Here is a 20,955-nt window from a genome sequence, read left to right as displayed (position 1 = left end):
AAGCATGAGCGAACTCGAACGAAGGGCAAAACGGCGGCATGCGGCGGCGGCGGCCCCGCAAGAGGCGATTAGGCTTACCACCGCGGAGGGATGTTTGATGGGCGCTTTCGTAAGCGGCGCGCATGCCGTTTTACTGAGAAAATTTCGCCAAAGTTATCCGCTTTTTTTTTCTCGCAGGCCCCTCTCATTTGCCCCTCGAGTTGTGTTTCAGCGAGCGGTTGGAAGCGGTCGCTGGAGCTACCCACATAGCGCGGGTGGTCTCCGTGGCTGTGTCAGCGCGCCTGTGGCTTGCGGGGCGCGTTTTGAGTTTTTGCGGGGAGAAAACGCTCCATGCGGTTCACGCTGATGCCCGCGTAGACGATTAAGCTCCGACAGAAACAGTGCGCCAGCCGTGTATGCACGCCACACAGTTTGTAGGCAAGGGGCTCGCTGCATCCGCGGCATTGGGCGGCCAGTGTTGCCGTTCGCGTTTTATTGAGACCTCATTTCGGCGCTTGCGTCTCCCAAAATATACCTCTACAATTTAAATTTCGTGCCTAGTTCTCCATGAAACTTCGTTACATTGAAATTCCGGCAAACGGGACTTCGTTACAGAGAGGGTGAAAATACATGGTGTGCATACACTTGAAGTTACGAAAAATTCCGTGGTTCGTTACATCGAGGGTTTCGTTACATTGAAGTTCGTTACATCGAGGTTTAACTGTAGTAGGAAATTGTAGCGCATTTTCTTGCACGAAAGGAAAAAATTGGATTTTTAGATGTGATGACATTTTTCAGAAGATTTTTCTCTAGGAACCTGTAGGTATTTTGCTTGCAAACGGTGGTGTGTGCATGCTTCCCAGCTTTGGGGTAGTGCATGGGTTGCTGCTATCCTGTGAGCACCGCAGCAAAGACATGAATATTGCCGGCTGGTGTTTCTTTTTTTTTTTCTCCATTGCGAACACAGTACACTGCTAGCCTTTAAATGGAAGTTGCAAACCTTCATTAGAAAGCTAATATAAAAGAAACATTTGAGCAATCCATGTTTCTGCAGTTCAAATAAACCGCTGTTTTGAAAGCAGTAAAGATGATGCTGAGTGAGACACTGCGGCGAATAGTTTGTTCTTTGCAAAACAAGTTCTGAATGCAGCCTGACTGTAATTTTAGACCAGTCATAGTTATTAAGTGAAAGAAGCCATGGCTTTCTACAGTGCTGTGAACCTCTTAAAAATAAGTCGTCAGTGAGCTTGGAAAGTGCTGTACTGCTAAACAATGAATAGTCAAGTGCATTCACACATTTTTTTTAGCAGAAAATAGTTTTTCTACCTTTAGTTGTAAGACAACCGCTGGTGGCTTTAGTGAGCAACTACTGGTGGCCCCTCCCCCCCCTACACACACATACACACCTTTTTTGGCATCTTTCTCTGTCAACTACGACTGCACGCACTGCAACTTCTGTGGCTGCAACGCTCGTGCGAGCGTACTGAGTTTGTTCCCTGCCATGTCCGTGACCTCAACAATATTGGGGCAGCAGAGTATTACAATCTAGGCAACTGACCATTCATAGCCATGTGCAAAAAAATTGGGCCTGTTTGTTTCTTATTCCGTGTGCTTTCTTCCTTTCTTTCTTTTTTTTTATTTTGATGTTCAACACTGCGAGGACACCTATGCGCAGAATTTTGCAGCGTGTGCTTCTTGAAATACCTTTACTTTATTACACAACACTAAAGAGAAATGCGGTACTATGCCGTAATTGAAACAACTGAAATAAAGCCAACGGTATGTAGGCTGTAAAAAAGTGCAATAATATAAGTATGTGGTCGAAGTTTTGTATTTTCATGATGGAAGCATTCCTTTCCTGTCATTCGCACAAACCATTTTACTCAGTGGCTGCGATGAGGCTTTTTGATCTTAGGGATTATTCGAATAAATGCTGATGTACTGCAGCATGGCTGAGGTGCACTGCTTTAATTTGATAAAGTTACAGGTGGGAAAATGTAGTATGATGCTTAAAAGGACCCTGCAACAGTTACCATCGACTGCTAGGAATGTATTTTGGGGTAAAGTCTATTGTCCCAGCAATCTCCTCCCGCAAGAATTATGAAAATCCGTTCACTATCGCCGAAACTACGCGCGATGAGAAATCGGGCATAATCGTTCCCTCTCAACTCAACGAAAGCTACGCGCTCTCTCCCAGAAAGAGGGGCGGCTTGCGGTGTTCTCTTCGGCGGCCTTCGAGATATCACAGGCCGGGGAGTTTTCTCCTTTTCTCCGCAACGTGGAGGCGCCTATTTCCGGTCTGGTGCCACATAAAAAGCAGGCGTGGGTGCCTGCTCACAAGCGCGCGCTCGGGATGGTAGGGCATTTATGATGCAATAAATGTTTGTAGTCGAGTGGTCCCGTTGAAAGGGAAGTATTGAGCTCATCACTCAAACTCCGCGCACACTCAAAACACAAAAGAAACGGCAAAACTGTGCCTACCGGTTCAGGCATAGTAGAGGTTTGTACACAGCGATGACGGCAGCGGAAATGGGAGAAATTAGCCGCGAAGTTGACCAGTGACAGCCGATCGGGCAGCCATGGCCTCAGTGACGTGGCTTAGGCCATGCCAGGGGTGCATAATGAGGAGAACTGAAGAGAATGCGGTTGGTTTTTCTGCGTCTTTCACAGCAATTTGCGCACTCACCGCTTCATGTGCACGTGTAATATTTGGCTCAGGTATTCCTGGCAGTGGAATCTAAACGTCGCACAGGTTTACTTGCACTGCTCAAAGAGTGTTGCAGGGTCCCTTTAATAATGACAGAACTGTTTCAATAAGTGTCTCAAAATACACATTACATGGGCTTTGTTTTTCCAACTGAGAGATTGAAATAGTACTCATGCCTATTTTATCACACACTTCAGTTGGTTATGTAATGAGTAAAACTCGCCTGCTAGTTTCCCACAGTGGACTGGGACACTTATACCCTAGTTACACGTGCACAGTTACCCCGGTAACGATGGCTAACGCAAACTGAGCTTGGCCACCTCAGTTCGGTTACGCTAACCGCAGTTGCCGCTGCCGCAGTGTTCAAAAATCGCACAAGTCAGTTTGGACGCAAGTGGCGGCGCATCAGCGGAGGCGAAAAAAATCACCTGGCGTTCACAGAATACGAAGGCCTCAAATAGTGGGAGCCCCAAAGCTTCCCCCAAGAGTAGCTTGCACTCTTTGCGTCGCTCTCGCAGTCGGCACGACCGCCCGTGAGCAACAGCTCGTTTCCCGGTCCACCCGATCAACTATGAGAAAAGCCTAAATTTGTAAATTCCACTCATCTTTTGCCAAAAAATATGGACAAAGCAGGCAATCATAAAGCGTTTTCAGCACTCAGAAACGATCCGCGCGCACGTCGGCCGTGCCTGCAAACACGCCGGCGCGTCTGTCCGCACGACACTGAAAGCGGCTCGAACTGGCCGAGACCACGGCAGCAACAGCTTGTCGCCACTCTTCGAAATCAATCTGATCACGAGAAAGAACTTCCACATGCAAGAAAGTGGATGTTAGCGTGGTTAAAAATGGGGCTATGGATTGTAATTCGCAGTTGTAGAGATAGCGCTGGTCAAATATCCACCGCGATCCTAAGTTCCAAACACCGAACCGACCCGAGAACAAGCTGGTCGCGAGCTGCTGAGGGTTCAGGTGAGCTTCAGTTGCCTGCTTCTACTCAGAGTCAGCGCCTAAAGCAAGAACGAACACCATGGCTATATCACTTTGCACTTAAAACACTGAAAAGCTCCGCAAGATTTGATCAGTGATTCCAAAGATTTGGTTTCATCTTAACCCTTTCAGGCGCCACTTGTAATTAGGGATATAAAAAAAAATTTTCCATATAAATGTACTTTTCCGGACGTAAGGGGGCCCGACATAAGGGGGCCCGGCACCGGTTTGCGCAGTATGTTTACGCCGCTCCTGACCTTCCAGATCGTGGCCTGCTGGGTTGCTGACACCGCTGGCCTGGGCGACTACGCTTGGTCACCACCCGGTGGCCTACCAGTGCTTCTAGTGCCCATGCGCTGTTTGGATCAACGACGGATCCTGCTACCGATCACCAGCCCGCCGACAGCACCCTGCGCCTGCAACTACGCCTGGCAATGCTACTCATCGTCGACGTCACCAATCACGTGGGACCTATCCGGCCTACTTAATCATTGGAACATCACCCTCACCTCAGGGCCCGACACCGGTTTGCGCAGTATGTTTACGCCGCTCCTGACCTTCCAGGTTAGTTACCTGACACATTCTAAACAATGCTCAACCAGCAACTACTTCCTTGTCGCGGTGTCGTGCCCTTACGACTTCAAATTCCGCAACTTGCTATGTACATGTTACAAGGTGTGCACACTACAATTGCTGTCACAGTTGATGTTATTGCTGTTCGGAGATGTGGAACTAAACCCCGGCCCAACTAAAGCTCAGATAGAAGCCCTATTTGACGCTATCAAGAAGCTCGATGAAACCGTCCTAACCATTCGTGAAGATATTAACCAGCTCAAGGCAGTACAAACTAACCATGAAACAGTTCTCTCAACATTAACAAACCGAATTGTAGCGCTAGAAACAGTCCAAATTGAACCCTCACCGAACGCCGTACCCGAAGACGCTGTCAAAATCAAGCATGAAATAGAAACACTAAAAGCTGCTAATACCGACGCTAGTAATCGACTGCGCCGCAATAACCTTCTCTTCTTCGGAATTGAGGACTCTGTAAAAGAATCATGGGAAGAATCCGAACTTAACGTGCTAAATTTTTGCACCACCCAACTCGATATTATGATCGAACCAAGTGCAATTGAACGGGCTCATCGGATCGGAAAATTTGCCCCTGACAAAACAAGACCAATCGTGGTACAGCTTGCTCACTTCAAAACAAAAGAAAAGATTTTAGGCTGCGGAATCAAGCTTAAAGAAACGACCTTCGCCGTAAGGGAAGACTTTGCTGCAGCCACTCGCCTTGCGCATGCTAAGTTGCTTAAATTCATTCGGCCAAAAAAGTGTGCATTTATGCTGAGAATGGACAAGCTGTTTGTTGGAAACAAGACCTACTTGTATGACGCGAAAAATGATAGCATTACGGAGCTTGAAAACTCGCCCATCATTACATTGGATAACAACCCACTATCGCAAGCCATCTCCGTTGGCAGCACATGACAGGTTTCGAATCATTCCGCCTCGTGTAACACGTGTCCGCCCTATGGCATTTCTAAACTTAAACATCGCATTTACTAACATATGAAGCATAATTCCTAAACGCGATAAACTTTCCAGTTTCATAAATGATATCAGTGCTGACATAGTCATACTAACTGAAACATGGTTGCATCAAGACATTATAGATACGGAAGTGTTTCCCTCCAACTTGAACTTCACAATTTTTCGCCGCGATAGAGATAGCAAGAGAGGAGGTGGCGTGCTGATAGCCATTACTAATACCCAAGCATATTCACTTATATTCCATGATGACAAAATAGAATTAACCTGGGCATTGTCTCAAACGGAGCCTCAAAATTTGTTTTTGGCGCCTGCTATAGGCCGCCGGACAGCCACCACGACTTCTGCGACCTACTTCATCAATCCCTTCTTACAGTTACCAATAAATATCCTGAGGCACCCATATTTTTATTCGGAGACTTCAACTCTCCATCAATCATCTGGTCGTTGCTTTCAGTGCCGAATGGGTCACCGTCTCAAGAACATCAATTTTTAAACACTGTACTTGATTTTAATCTTCACCAGGCCATAACCTGCCCCATCAGGGGTAATAATATCCTAGACCTCCTGCTAACTTCGTGCCCTGACGACATAAAAACAATTAACACGCTCCCTGGTCTTAAAGGCCACAAACTAATCCATATTTGCATCTCTTCCCCGCTGAAAAAGAAATCACCCACACAGAAGATAATCACAGATTACAAGAGAGGAAATTTTAACGCCCTTAATCACGAACTCACAAAATTCTTAGATAACTTCAGGATTACGCACCTAACTCGTAGTGTCAACGCTAACTGGGAACTTTTTAAGACTACAATGCTTAACCTTAAAAATAAATACATCCTACTACCCTCATTAAATCAGATTCCAACTGTCAATGGTTTAACAAACAGCTAAAATCACTCTGCAACCGGAAGAAACGCTTGTACAGATCGGCTCACCTAAGCCGAAGTCCAACTGCATGGGAGCGCTATCGCTCATGCGCGAAACAGTACTTAACCGAACTCAAAGCTGCAAAAATTAAATTCTTTTCCGATGACGTATTATCGATTCTTCAATCAAACCCTAACAAATTTTGGCGCATGCTTTCCCCTACGTCACAATCTAATCGATTAGACCTCACTAATGCTGACGGAGAACCAATCGACGCCGCACAGTGCGCTTCTGCTTTGAATGACCACTTTTCGTCTGCGTTTTCCTCTGCTAATACCACTGATACCGTAGCATTGCCGGATCCAGAAGCTGTAGCGATGCCAGGAATTGAAATCTCTCCAGAAGGAATATTTAAACTGATTAACGATCTAAAAGTTTCTTCGGCCGGCTGCGACAATATTAACAGTAAAGTACTAAAAAGTACCATTTCAGTCTCTAGCCAGATACTTTACTTGATCTTCACACAATCATTACAAACAGGAAACGTACCAGACGATTGGAAGAAGGCTAAGGTTATTGCAATTTTTAAATCAGGCAACCGTGCAATCCCAGCAAACTACCGACCTATTTCCTTAACCAGTACCAGTATCCCATCTAAAATGCTCGAACATATCATAGCTTCAAATCTTATGACTTATCTGGAATCCATCAATTTTTTCTTTGCTCATCAACATGGTTTCCGGAAACTACTATCGTGCGAAACCCAACTAGCGGAATTCACACATGATATACTTCACTTCATGAACGAAAATCTTCAAACTGACGCCATATTTTTAGATTTCTCTAAAGCATTCGACCGTGTCCCTCATAACCTATTACTATCTAAACTATGCAACCTTGGAATCCCTCTCAACATAATTTCCTGGATAGAAAATTTCCTAAAAAACCGGAAGCAGTTCACAAGCGCTAACGATTATGACTCACCTCACTCTGACGTAACGTCAGGTGTCCCCCAGGGTGCCTGCCTCTCCCCGCTTCTCTTTCTAATATACATAAACGACTTGCCTAATAACGTACTCACTCACTCACTCACCTCACTCTGATGTAACGTCAGGTGTCCCCCAGGGTGCCTGCCTCTCCCCGCTTCTCTTTCTAATATACATAAACGACTTGCCTAATAACGTACTAACAAAATTAAGACTTTTTGCCGATGACTGCATGCTGTACTCTCCAATCTATAAACCCGATGACAGAGCTAAACTTCAACATGATCTAGATACAATTGTAGCTTGGTGTGATAAATCTCTTATGCCATTCAACCTCGCTAAGTGCAAAATGATGTCATTCACCCGTAAAATGATCCCAGCACAGTACACCTATAGCATAAAGTCTCTTCCCATTAGCCCTATACTATCTTACAAATATCTGGGAGTGCATCTATCATCGTCGCTATCATGGTCAAACCATATTCAAATCATCTGTTCGGAGGCCTCACGCACCCTTGGATACCTGCGCCGGAACTTAAAATTAGCCTCACCAGACATTAAAAAGCTAGCTTATGAAACTTATGTCCGACCGAAATTAGAATATGCCTGCTCAATCTGGCACCCCCTCACAAACTTATCTTACTAATGATATAGAACGGCCTCAAAACCGCGCTGCCCGTTTGATTTGCTCCCAATACTCTAACGATATTAGCGTTACTGCACTAAAAGAATCATTGAACCTGCCGTCACTTGAATCTCGTCGCATCATTTCTCGGTTGTGTCTTCTGCATGCTTTCTATTATCATCCTAAATCGCGGCACGTCCTGCTTCAACCATCACACAGAACTTCATCCCGCATAAACCACAGTCATCCTATCGCACCCATAAATGGACATAGTACATCTGCAATGATTAAGATGAATCGTACATGTTGAGTTCACAAGCCTGAAGAATAGGCAGAGCGCACAGCTTCTTCCGCTGTGGGCTCAGGCTATTCATTATGCTTGCAGGACTCAATACCTTCTTCTTTCCCAATGGGATTACACTCTGGAATAAACTACCCGGTAATTTAGTAACATGCATTAACCGCCAAGCCTTCCGCAATAAACTAAAAATTCACTTGTCACAATCTAACTAAATTTTTTATTCTCCTGCCAATTTTTACAATAATTTTGAAGTACTGTTTAAAATGTTTCATATTTCTCTGAATGTTTACCCCTGTAACTTTACGTTTACCTTGCACTTTGTAATGTTTACTGTATACTTTGCATTTTGTATCCTTTGTATTATTATTGTTCTCTGAATGTTAACCCTTGGTACCCTTTGAGTTTTTTTGGGGGGGGTTTTTGTTTTTGCGTTGTTTCGTATACTTTGTACGCCGCCCCCCTTATGTAATGCCTTCGGGTCTTTAAGGTGGAATAAATGAAATGAAATGAAGACCACCAAAATTTTGAAAATTATTATTAAACTTTATTATTTACAACATTGTACACAATTGTGTACAGAGCGCCTCGGTGGTCACAAAGTTTACTTGTGGAAGGTGAGGAAGCAATTTCGCTCTTTCGTCAAGCAGAGTGGTACGGCACATTTCATGCAGAATATTCGCGACCTTCCTGAGCACTTCTCGAGCTTGCACCTCAATGGTTCTTTCTGGTCACGAGCTTGAGGCCAATGGTCAAAGCAGTCATAGCGTGCGACACAAGAAAGCGACATTCTTGCTTTTTTTTTTTTTTTTTTTTTTGTCCTGTTACGGGTTGTGGTGCTTAGATCTCTGCAAGAGATTGCCTTCCACGCTTTTTGTCGGGCACTGCAGCCTTGATTAGTGCTTCGGCAACTTGCATGCGAAAATTCATCAAATCTAGGAGCTTCGCTCTGGGCGGAATTTGGTGGTCGCGGAGGTATTCAAGCCAAGAATTGCAGATAGCCACGTCCACAAAGTGAAAAAGCACTCTTAGTGTCCACTTCGAACGAATTTTCGTGCGGTACAAACTAAGTAGAAAATCAAGCTTGTCGACACCACCCATTGAATCGTAATTTCGTATGATTTCTGGCTGGTGCACAAAGACAGGCTCTTTCTTTTGTTTGTCCCATCATTTCACTTCAGATTGTTCAGCCACTCCGACAAAGTTCGATGCAAGTGTCACGGCGTTATTGTCTTTCCAAATTACAGCAACAATGTCATCATCTGTGACACACTCCTCTGAGTAGCCCCTTGGCTTCGTTTTCTCATAAGCTTGGCTGACGGCAGTGGGCACTTTGAGAGTCTGTTTGCACAAACAGTTCCTGCGGCAAGTATGCCGTCATTTCGGAGTTGACGCAGTAGAGGAATCGAGGTGAAGGAGTTGTCAAAATACGACTGATGATTGCACCCAACAGGAATCCTCTTTGTGAGGTGCAGTACCACACCAGAGCAAAGCCCATATACTTGCTTCAGTTCCTCCAGAATTGTTTTGTGGCCTCGATATACTACGAAGTCGTACAGCAAGTCACTCCTTCCACACAGGGCGAATACCTTTACTCCCCAGGGTTATGGCTTCCCTCGCACATACTATTTAATTAAGAGCCTCCCTTTAGAAGGTATCATTTGCTTGTCCACTGTAGTTTGTTGTTCGACCTGCAGTTCCAGGCACCGAGCGCGGATACTCTCTAGAAATGGTCTGACTTTCCAAAGTCAGTCCTCGCAGCTCTCCGCTTCCTCTACAGCAGCGGGGAGGTTATTGCGTAGCTTGAAAAATCTCTTCGCTGGCATCGTCTCCGATATGAGGGCAACCCTCGCAGTGAGTGCTCTGCCAGTACATTCGTACCCTTGGATGAGGGATTACCCCCATTAGAATATGCATGCCGAAAAGCTTCCGCATCTCGTCAGGATTTGTGTTCACTGAGACCTGGCATTGCTGTACACTGTACAAGTTAGTAGAGTCAGTCAAACACTTAAACACTGACTCTGGAACGTACCTTGAAAAATATGATGATGATGATGGTTTGATTTTATTGGCGCAAGGCCGACATGGGCAAAGAGCGCCAAACCTTCAAAAATATATATACCTTGAAAAATAGAAGATGTTAGAACGTCCCCTTCCTCTTCGGTGAAGGTATCTTCTCCAGAGAACGCAATGTTCAGTTGCGGCGCGAAATCCCTTTTTTTCCAGTGCAGTCTTTGAAACAGCCCTATCCTCCATCTCTCCTGAATTTTGCACTCCTTCTTCAACCGCATCTTCATCGTCCACGAGGTCGGTAAGCTCAGCTGCAACAACAGATTCGGTCAGTTCACAAGTGGTATCTTCTTCGTCACTTTCCGCGATATCGGAAACATTTCCATCAGCTATCAGCTCCAAAAGCCTTTCAGCTGACTCTTGCGTTTTCTCATGCTTTTTTGCACTGTAAAACGACGAAGAAGGAATGGACAAAAAACCTGCAAAGAAGATGAAAGCAGAGTTTCATTTCTGCCGCAACCACGGCGCATTGTACACAATTGTGTACACGTGCACGCACAAGCGTCAGCATTACATCATCACCTCAATAAGGAGGGACCCGCCGCGGTGGCTCAGTGGCTAAGGCGTTGCGCTGCTGAGCACGAGGTCGCGGGTTCGATTCCCGGCCGCGGCGGCCGCTTTTCTGATGGAGGCGAAAAGCAAAAACGCCCGTGTGTACGAGATTTCGGCGCACGATAAAGATCCCCAGGTGGTCAAAATTAATCCGGAGCCCTCCACTACGGCGCGCCTCATCGCCTGCGTTGCGTCGGCGCGTTAAACCCTACAATCAATCAATCAATCAATCAACCTCAATAAGGATTAAATTATCTCAGGATCTCAGGTTGCTACTTTGTATATCGCGCAAACGTGTCTCATTTATATTTTAGTGCTACAGTGCGAAACAAGCAGCTAAAAAAATGAAGAAAATGGCTCACCGCTCTTCGCTGCACCGGCGTCCGCCATTCCTTGTTTTGAGGTGAATATCTTTGCCAAATACGACAGATGGCGCCAAAACCACACATGGTTGTCAGCTTAAAGCTGAACAATGCGCCAAAAACAACGAAATAAATAATTCTGCATCTTAAATGCGAAAAAAAGACCAAACGCGCAATCTACACAATTGTGTACAAGGCGCCTGAAAGGGTTAATGGTGTGGAATCTAGTTTGCTGACTGCCCATTTTTTTGTTGCTGCCTTCCAGTGTGCGACAAGGCCCTTGCCACATTATAGTGTGGGGAATTGGGAAAACTTCAATCTGCCCCTTAAAGGAGTTCTGGCACAAAATTTCAAAGCACAGATGACTACATAAAAAGCTTTCGTTGTAAATGGAGATACCCCTCAGGAAGGTTAACCTGTAACTGTTCAGTAGAACATATTTTAAGTCAGTTTTAATGTGTGCATGCTCAAAAAAGTTAAGGACAGATTCTAGGGATGGGCGAATATTCGGTATTGTCGAATATTCGATCGAATAGCTCTCTATTCGTTATTCGCTTCGATCCGAATGCAGGTATTCGATATTTTCGAATTATTCGATGCTCCCGAATAGGCAGCTAAAAGCCAAGCTTTTCGGTCAAGCTTTCCGAGAGTTACCCCAGGCTTGGCTCAAGACCCACCGACGCGGACATTTCTATTATCAGTGCCGGCACTGCCGAGTTGCTGCCTTGCCTAGAGGTTCGACGAAGCTCTCGGCCGCCAGCACACTTAAGTTAAAAAAAAAAGGCGGCACTGAAACGACACCGCTCCGAACATTGCGGCACCAAGCCAGCAGACTTGTACAGGCCGCCATTTTGAATAGGCATGCCGCCATTTTGAATAGGCTCGCACAGCGCGGCAGTACGCCGCACTAAGCGAGCCTATTCAAAATGGCGGCCAGCCACGGCCCACTTGCGCTTTGCTTGGCTACGGCCGAGGATACTAGTGGCTACAATACTTTTTTTTTTTTTTTTGCGGAGCTGCTAGGCGGCGCTTAACTGTGCGAGTTTCTAGGCGGCACTTAAACTTGTGAATGAGCAGCCGGCGGAAACTGCTGCACCTAGAGCATGTGGCGCAACAGGCATTTCTTCATGAAAACTTGTGAATACAGCAAAGGAAAGCTGTGTGTAAGATTTTGCAATAAATATTCAACTGGTAATAGCTTTACATAATGCTGTGCCTACGTGAGTTCTAATTATTAGAAAAAAATGTGTACATTAGTCAGGTCACGAGTTGCTCATTTGTCTTTGTGATTTGCAATGTGCACTATTCGAACTATTCGATTCGAAATTATTCGACCAAATCACTATTCGCTTCGAATTCGCTTCGAACCTCAAAATCTATATTCGCCCATCCCTAACAGATTCCCTTTCGACATTGACATCAGTGTGATGCCATGTGTGCCTCTCCCCAAACTGCCTAAGTCAGGGCTCCCATGAGGTATCCAAGGTGGCCTGCTCTGCCTGATCCTTCTGAGAAAACATCGATCCTTCAGTGATGACGCCAGTGTTTTCTATTCAACACAATTGTCGAGAGCCATGAGCTACTGCCCAGTCATTAAAAAAAATGTTGGCTGTCGTCTTGGGTGAAAAGTAGAGAAATACCCAAAACAGGCAACACAAAAGACAAAAAAATAAGTACAAACAAATGCACTTTTGTTTTTCCTCATTTCTTTGTCTTATGTATATCGCCCATTTTGCAGTCTCGTCTTTTTCAACTTAGAATCAACTTGGCCTTGCCTCAACCCTAGCAAGTCTTCATGAGCCCTTCATTGAAATTACGAAGGGTTTAATGGGTTTGTATGCTTGCGTGATGCATGCAAAGGAGAGATCTTACTTATTTTCATTCACTTCGAATTGAACAAGTAGTGACAGGTTAAAATTTTGCAACTTTTGCTGAATATTAGTTTATAGCAGGAGTCAGCAAGCTTTTCAGGCGGAGAGCCGGGTTTAATGCCATGGACACGGAGGCGGCCGGAGGGCACATTGGTTGGGAGGGGAGGGCGGCTTTGCAGGCAAATAATTTTTTGGGGGGAAATTGAAAGCAGTGCACAAAACTAGAATAGCAATCCTTATCATGTTTATTTTCAGCACGAATGTCACGAGCTTTCATGCCAGTTGGGGTCGAAACTGCCATGTCGGCCTTCAGGTAGTAAGTGACAAAGGAGAAGGGGGTCTACCATTGCACCGGGGGTCACATAATACTGCCCCATGGGCTGCGGGCTGCCAACCCCTGATTTATAGCATTTTCGTATATCGTCTGAACATGAAGCACTGGACAACCTAAGGTTGTCAGTTCGTGATGCCTTCACTTGTGACAGGGATGGGTGACATCTATGGAAACTTTCTGGGTGTTGTGCACAACTCAAGGCAGGTTTTCGTGGGAAGATTGACAAGCATGCTCTCATTACGTTGCAACACTTGTGAGGGAGAACCCTTGTGTCAGAGGACCTGTGTACAGACTAGTTTCCTGGTGCTAACAAATTCCAATAAAATTTATGGCTGCCGCAAAGATCCTAAAGAAAGAATTGTTTTTACAATTTTGTAACAGTTTGTGACCCCACTCAAGCATTCAAAATGCTTGCCTGGTTCTCTATTCGTTTTGGTTGCTTGTCCATTTTTCATTTCCAAAGTACTGTATATTATACGTGGTGCTTTTTTTTTTGGCAGTGCCTGGCATGAGCTCCCTGCTACTGATCCTGTCACAACCGCTGTGGACGAGAGTGGGCGAAATCTGTGCGTCACTGCTGTTAATCTCACAAGGTTTGTGGGATTTCTGCATCTTAAAATCGAGGAAATTGACATGCAGTTTATTAGGCTTTAGACAATACCTACTGTTAATAGTTACTGGTGGGTTCCTTGGCATAGCCATGAAGCACAGTACGATTGCTTTGTGTTTAAAGGAGCCGCGAAGAGAAAACACAAGTTTGTTCCATTCAAAAGACTGCCTCGTTAGAATCATACTTACACAACTTTTAACGTAAACTTCGCTCAAATAAGCTACATAACTAGGAAAAAAAGGAATGGCCATGCGACCCACTAGCTCATTTCCCGCAACAGAACCTATGATGTCACATGTGACAGCTGTGGGATTGGCGGAGGGCGGAAAAAGCAAATGCAAATTAGGCAGAGCTTATAAGCTTGCCGAACAAGCTATTTGCGCTTAAATTTAGGGCAAATTCTCTTAAAAGCCGTAAGAATGGTGGAACGAACATTGTAAGTTACGAAGGCATGTGTAAACATAGAAGTACTGATGCGTACTGCTGTTGGTACTGCGCGCACTATGCTTGTTTAGCTGCACAGAACTGCTGGGCTTTGGGGTTGTCTCAGACGACACTGGCCGATTGACTGACGCAACGGTGTTTTACGTAACCATATTTGTCAAGCGAGCACTATGTTTCACGAAACGATCTTCTCCCAGAACAATAACAAGCCAGATTTAAATACGGTCAAAAAAAAAAACAAAGGCTACAGTCAAAAAAAAAAAAAGAAAACCAAAGGCAGAAAACGGCTTGCCACGCTATGGTGGCGCCATCTAGGTGCAGTAACGTAAACAAACACGCGAGTACTTCGATGCCAGCGCTGCCGTACAGGGTGGAGACACCCTTTGAACGGTCCCGTGCGGCTGCAATTGGGTCAACGTGCTCAACACGTTCTTTTCGTTTCCCACGAGACCCAGCAACGCGAAACAGATAAGATGATTCAAACTTCGCCAGTTAACCGCGTTGCGGTGATAATTTTAGCGCGGTTTTGATACAATGACTTGCTTCGGCAGCGAGCGAGCGAACCAAAATGGCAGCGCCAGCGTATACGTGTCTCCACCCTGACGGCGGACGCGTGAATCAAGGGACCCTAGGCTGCAGAGCGGTCGGTTCCTGTGATGTCATTGCAAACCACGAAAACACACGATTTAGCGGGAAGATCAAAATTTTAACTAAAATTGATTAATTTCTCAGTGAATAAAGCATTGTTTGCATTCAGACAAGCGCTGGAGGCACTATAAAACACTAAATATTTCGAATAACACAAACTTGTATTTTGTCTTCTTGGCTCCTTTAAGGTTATTTCAGCCCTTCTTTCAAGCTTAGAAATATGTGTTTGGCGAGTTCGTGCATCTTAACGATACTTGAACTTGGTGCGAAATATTGACAATCACAGAGAGTAGCTGGTGAGAACAGGAATGACTAGGAACTAACTTTTAGGCAGCGTAAGAACACACATAATTGCAAGCCAATGTTACGTGGCTCAACTTGCATGTAAAAAAAATTGTGATAAAGAAAGGTCACAGCCTAATAAATACGCTCTCTCATATGCAGACCCGTTGACATGTCACTGACACAATCGCATCCGTTCTTTCCTATGTGGTATGCTTCCCGTATCTCCCTTCCTCATGTATCACTGGACCTGGACAATTTTCACTTGCTTTAAGAGCGGCATGCATGCGCTTGCAGAGCTATGGATGGGTGATGCCCACTTGTGCAGTTGTCAACTGAGAAGTTATGTTCATGTTCACGCAATCGCACATTCACACACCTTCCAGTGTGCCCTATGTAGACCTTTCCACATGAAAGAGGTATCTCATAAGCAATGTCCCTACACAGCAACTTGCATAGGCATTGGTATGCTTTTTCTCGCACCCTTGCCTATCAAAGGGACCCGCAGCACTTACCCTTGACTACTCAGAATGTATTTTTGGGTAAAGTCTATTGTCCCAGCAATCACCTCCCATAAGAATCATGAAAATCTGTTCGCTATGGTGATAAGAAATCGCACATAATCATTCCCTCTCAACTCATTGCGGACAAGTGAGACAACGCGATGAAAGCTGCACGCTCTCTCCCGGAGAAGGGGGTGGCTCGTGGTGTTCTCATAGGGAGCCTTCGATGTATCGCAGGCTGGGGAGTTTTCTCCTTTTCTCCATAACATGGAGGGGTGTATTTCCGGTCTGGAGCAACAAAAAAGCAGGCATGGCTACCTGCGCGCAAGCATGCACTCAGGCTTTTTGAAGCAATAAAAGTTTGTTTTCAAGGGGTCTGATTGAAAGTGAAGTATTTAGTTTGTCACTCACACTTCGTGCACACTCAAAACAAAAGAAACGCTGAGACTGTTCATACAGGTTCAGGCATAGAAGAGGTTGGTGCACAGCGCCGATGGCGGCAGAGCGTTACAAACAACCAATAGGACAGCCATGGCAGTAATGACGTAATTTCGGAGGTGCCAGTGGTGCATAAATCAATGAGAAAAATTGAAGAGAGCGCGGATGGTATTTCTGCGTATTTTGCAGTGATTTGCGTGCTTGCTGCTTCATGTGCCTGTGTAATATTTGGCTCAGGTATTCTTCGCAGTGTAATCAAACATCGCGTAGGTTGTTTACTGCTCAAAGCAAGATGTAGGGTCCCTTTCATCTTGCTTACAATGCGGGTGCACATTCCTGCATGCTTGATGGGTGGTGAAAACAGCACCTGAACTCCTGTCATTCATTACCATTCTTGTGGTGTGGGACATATTTTGAAGCTGTGACGCAACTTCACGGTTTTTATTTTCCCGCTCCTTTTCAGTGTTACTGTTTGCATTTTCGGTTCTCTTTTTTGGTACTCTATGCGCTGGCGCTAACACAAATGACTGCAGGAATTGCAATTCTTTTATCCTGACAATCTGTACGCCGAAGCGGTCCTTAACTTTGTGGAGGCATGACTTGCACTGGTTGGCGGAGATAGGGAGTCCAGCACCCCTTTGCACAAGAAAAAGTATGGTGTTAGTGCGGCGACACGCATTTGAGGCAAACGCAGGAGGTTTACCCCCATAAGAAAAAATATGAATGTGTCAAGAGGCCTGTATACCGGAGAGATGAAGTATGCAGAACAGCGTATTGTTTAAGAAGAGTGGAAACTTTCCTTATCACATTTCTTTTGTGCATGTGCATCCATGTACACCCTTTGTCAAAATTTTGTGGGCCAATCCTAAGCCTTCTCGACTACAAAGAATTCAAAAAATCTGTTTTACCTTTAAATGTGACAGATTATTTTAAGGCAGTAAGAAAGAAAGGTGTTTCCTCTAATTTTCTTTCATAAAAAGTTTCAGCCTCGCTCGTGTCGTAAGCTTGTACAGGAGAAAGTTTCGCAGCCTGCGCGTTTCTGGCTTGGCCCACAAAATTTTGACAAAGACTGTATCTCTGTTTGTGTTCTTGCATTGCATAATAGTTGGTACTCTGTGCCAGTCCTTGTCAGCTACTCACTCTCTGTGGTTGTCAATATTTTGCCGTGTTTACAAGTGTTGTTTCAAGCCACTTTTTCGCTCATTGGTAGACACAGCTAATGCAAATATTCATGGGCAGCATTGTTCAAATAAAGCGTGGGCACTAACAGGATTCTGTGTATATGAAAAGGCAGGATTAGGGCACAGTGAAAGAAAGGCAAGTTCGGTTTCAAATCGGATGTCTTCAAATTTGAAGCTCACGGAAATGTAAAGGGGTCGTGAAGAGAAAATCCATTTGTCTTTGCTTAATTTTGTCTACTTGAATGACCTTCTAAGAACATAAATCCAAAATATTTTAACAATTCATTGCTTCTGGAGACTTCTAAATTCTTGTTTTGAGGTGCGTCGCAAGCGACCATGCGCGCATCGCCAGTCGGCAGCGCAACTAGCAGTGACGTCGCAGTAAAAACAGTCAAAAGTTAAATGCTCTTTGTGTATATTGTTCTGTACAACTGCAAACCCAATATTTTAAAAATAATGCACCCTTTATTCGTTACCAAACCAGTTTTCTACTGACGTGACCGGTGTCGCGACCGCTTCTGTTGTGTGGCAACCATTGTAACAGAACTCAGACATAGCCTCCTGTAGAGGCTATGACTCAGACCTACTGGCTGTTTGGACGATTTGTAGCCACTTTCCTTGCTGAAAGGGACACTGAAGTGATTTGTAAACATTGAGGGATTACTAGCGCAAATTGTAGTCCGGAGTTCATAGGCCATGTTTCGACCACTGTGAGCGCGTTTACGCGAATTTATTTAGTAGAAAAATCAATTCGAAATGCTGTCCTCTTCTCTGCACCCTCGCCCATTTTCTGTGGCCAGGGTTCGCACAGGTCCTTGAAAACCCTTGAATTTAGACGTGTAAATTTCAAGGCCTGGAAAGTCCTGGAATTTTTAAAGGGTCCTTGAAAACCCTTGATTTTTCTGGAGAGAACCAATGGCCCCATCTTTTCTACAAGAATTTAAAGTATTTGTCGTAAATTTTACGTGTTAAAAATGTAAAGAAACATTGTAACAATCAAGTTTCAGTGTATTGCGTGAAATTACGAGTTGTGGATTCTCATTATCACGAGGCAACATTGAGAGCAGCACTCCTCAATAGAATTCATGTCACGATACAATCCCGTGAAAGCCGGCTTCTGTTCTCTATCTTGCATGTTCCATCTAGTCTGTGGACGGCCTTTCATTGCATGTTTGCTGTGCCTCATACGCTCCATCTGCATTTGCTTTTACGTGCAAATGGAGGACGTGTGCATAGTTCATCCTTCCTTGGAGCAACACTTGCTGAGTTAATTTCAGCTGGTACTCTTGCTGACAAAGCAGGAGATACAGGCAACATTAACTAAGTTTTGAAATCAAACAGCCTAAGCAAAACGCCAAGAAAAAAGAAAAACCTCTAAATACAAACTATGAAATAAAAAATAAAGCTGGGACAGCGTTCATGAACCCATAGCGCCTACCTGAATGTGCAGTAATGTTTTTAGGTATTGGGCAATAACACAATTTTGCATTGTGTTGAAAAAGTTATAAATAATCCCAGATAAAACATAAGATGGGGACCTTGAAAATGTGTTTTCTGGTCCTTGAAAGTCCTTGAAAACCCTTGAATTTTGGCTTTTGAAGCCCGTACGAACCCTGTGTGGCGTTTTCATGTGACGTCGGGAGGAGATGAGCTGGCAATTGTCTGCACTACTGCACAGCTCGCCGACCTTCCGACCGAGTCAGACGGCCCAACGTTTAGTCCGCCAGCCGCCGACGGGTCGTCGCGATTCGCTCGCTCAGTTGAAACTAAGCCACAACACCTTTGTGAATGGAAGAATGTGCCTTTCCTTACAATGTTAGTTTGTACACTGTGTCAAGCTCCGAGTCCGAGTCGCTCCACACAAGCGCTGCACTAGTGCACATGCGACGCTTCACTGACTTTACACTAGTAGGAAAATCTAAGGCCACTTGAAGGTGGGATAAGTGTCAGCAAAGTCAATATAGGTACTAAGGAAATAAAATCAACTGAAACTTTTACCGTACAGCACAAAACTAGGGAGCAGGAAGCACTTTTTTGTGCTGGGTGAACAAGCACAGTGGTCAGCAGCACGACAACGCATCTGCGAACACTTTTCCGTCAAAGAGATGCAATTGCTAGACGTGAGATTTTGTGGAAGTTTGGGGGACGCTTACTGCAGGAGCGCTATACAACAAATAGTGACATAAAGTACTTGAAATGCTAAAACTAAATAAAAGTGTAAACCGGTTATACATTATAGACCTTATATAGTCAGCCTCGGCAGTGCTGGCTCGTGGCCGAGTGATCTGCGGCGCAAGGATTATTGTTTTGAAAGTTGCAAATTCGAATCCCCGAGGGTACTTTTTTTTTTTTTTTTTTTGTAAGTTGATTTTTCGTATGCGGCCGATGTTTTCTGAACTGAGCTCACCATTTTTGGGCCGTAACGTTCACTGCTCCTTGAGCGAATTCACAGAACGTGCGCATACTGACAATGACGCGCTAGCGAGATCTCGTTGGCGTGCTGTTGCCACAAGCACCGACTGCTTGCGGGCAGTGGGCACAGGCCTGAATCACCACACCCTTGGCCTGGTGCGAACTAGCTTTTTACGATACAGGCATGAGTGAGGAAGCTCGGAATATGCGGGAAAAGCGCATGGCATTTGAGTGTCTGCAGTGACGCGGAGGGCGTTCATCCGCTGCGTAGGCCTCGGCTAGTGATTTCTACGATTCCAAGCCGTCCTGGGAGGTTTATCTTAGGCATTTGACAGCCGACTACATGGCAGAAGCGCGGAACGGCGATTACTGAGATATCGAGAATGCCCATCCAACAATACCGTCAGATGTCAAGCATGTTGCTTTACAGAACTGAAACCGAAACTTGTTTGAATGCTAACCTTGGACATCGTCCAATCACGGTGCCAGCTCCTGCCGACGTCACAGCCTTTAGTTGGTGCGGCCGCCACAGACCGCGCATGGTAGTTTTCCTTCTTTCGTGTTTTATAGAATAATTAATGACTTATCAACCGGATAAACGATGAAAAGTGTGGTAATTTGAGTCAGTCTACGCAGTGCAAGCAAAATCGGGAGCTTGACAAATTCACTTCAGTGTCCTTTGAAGTTCACATTTTGCTGCATTCTCTTTGGAATCGTACCTCTTATATCAAATGGCAAAAAATCGTCAAAGCAAAAAAAAAAAAGTGCCCCATGTGCGATTTGAACTTGAGGCCGCCGGGCCAGCCCAACGTTACGGCTAGCCTACATTGATGTCAGACACTTTACCCACTACCTTATCGATGCAAGAAGCGCGCGTGACAGAAAACTGCGGCAAAAGGCCGCTTCACATTTGTACCCAGCACTGAGGTGTGTTTTCATAAATTCTAATCAACTTAGAGCTTTCACCGCCAACTTATGGTTGATCGTTTCTGCAGTGAGCCAAAGGGGAGCATACCCAATCAACGAAACAGTGTTGTTTATTGCAGGAAACAGCAAAGCAATCAAACTGCGTGATGGTGGGACTCAGCGCTGTGTCCCTGCTTCTCGCTAGTTATTTTTGTGCTTGATGAGTAAATGACGGGTTGGTTTTGAGTTTTCACTACACGAAGTTCCTTCGATGAGCATGTTAGGTAGTAAATTCTCATTTTAAGCTTTTGGTCATTTATCTCCTCAGGCCAGAGG

The 20,955-nt window shown here is 44.9% G+C and overlaps 1 protein-coding gene across 1 annotated transcript; it reads left to right on the top strand.

The window, feature by feature from the left end:
* Nucleotides 1-3,910: 3,910 nt before the first annotated feature.
* LOC144155475 (uncharacterized) lies at nucleotides 3,911-6,556 on the top strand. The gene has a single exon (XM_077686981.1). The coding sequence runs from the start codon at nucleotides 3,911-3,913 to the stop codon at nucleotides 5,162-5,164; it is 1,254 nt and encodes a 417-aa protein (XP_077543107.1). The 3' UTR covers nucleotides 5,165-6,556.
* The last annotated feature ends 14,399 nt before the right edge of the window (nucleotides 6,557-20,955 follow it).

The sequence above is a fragment of the Haemaphysalis longicornis genome, unplaced genomic scaffold (genome assembly GCF_048455015.1).
Source record: "Haemaphysalis longicornis isolate Haplotype H1 unplaced genomic scaffold, Haemaphysalis longicornis Haplotype H1 scaffold_1, whole genome shotgun sequence".
NCBI classification, from domain to species: Eukaryota; Metazoa; Arthropoda; class Arachnida; order Ixodida; family Ixodidae; genus Haemaphysalis; species Haemaphysalis longicornis.
Note: the sequence above shows the minus strand (reverse complement) of the source record. Positions and strands in the feature narration are given on the sequence as shown.

What these genes read in the sequence shown, in the direction of transcription:
- LOC144155475 (XM_077686981.1), top strand. Translation starts at nt 3,911, where the DNA reads ATGTTTACGCCGCTCCTGACCTTCCAGATCGTGGCCTGCTGGGTTGCT.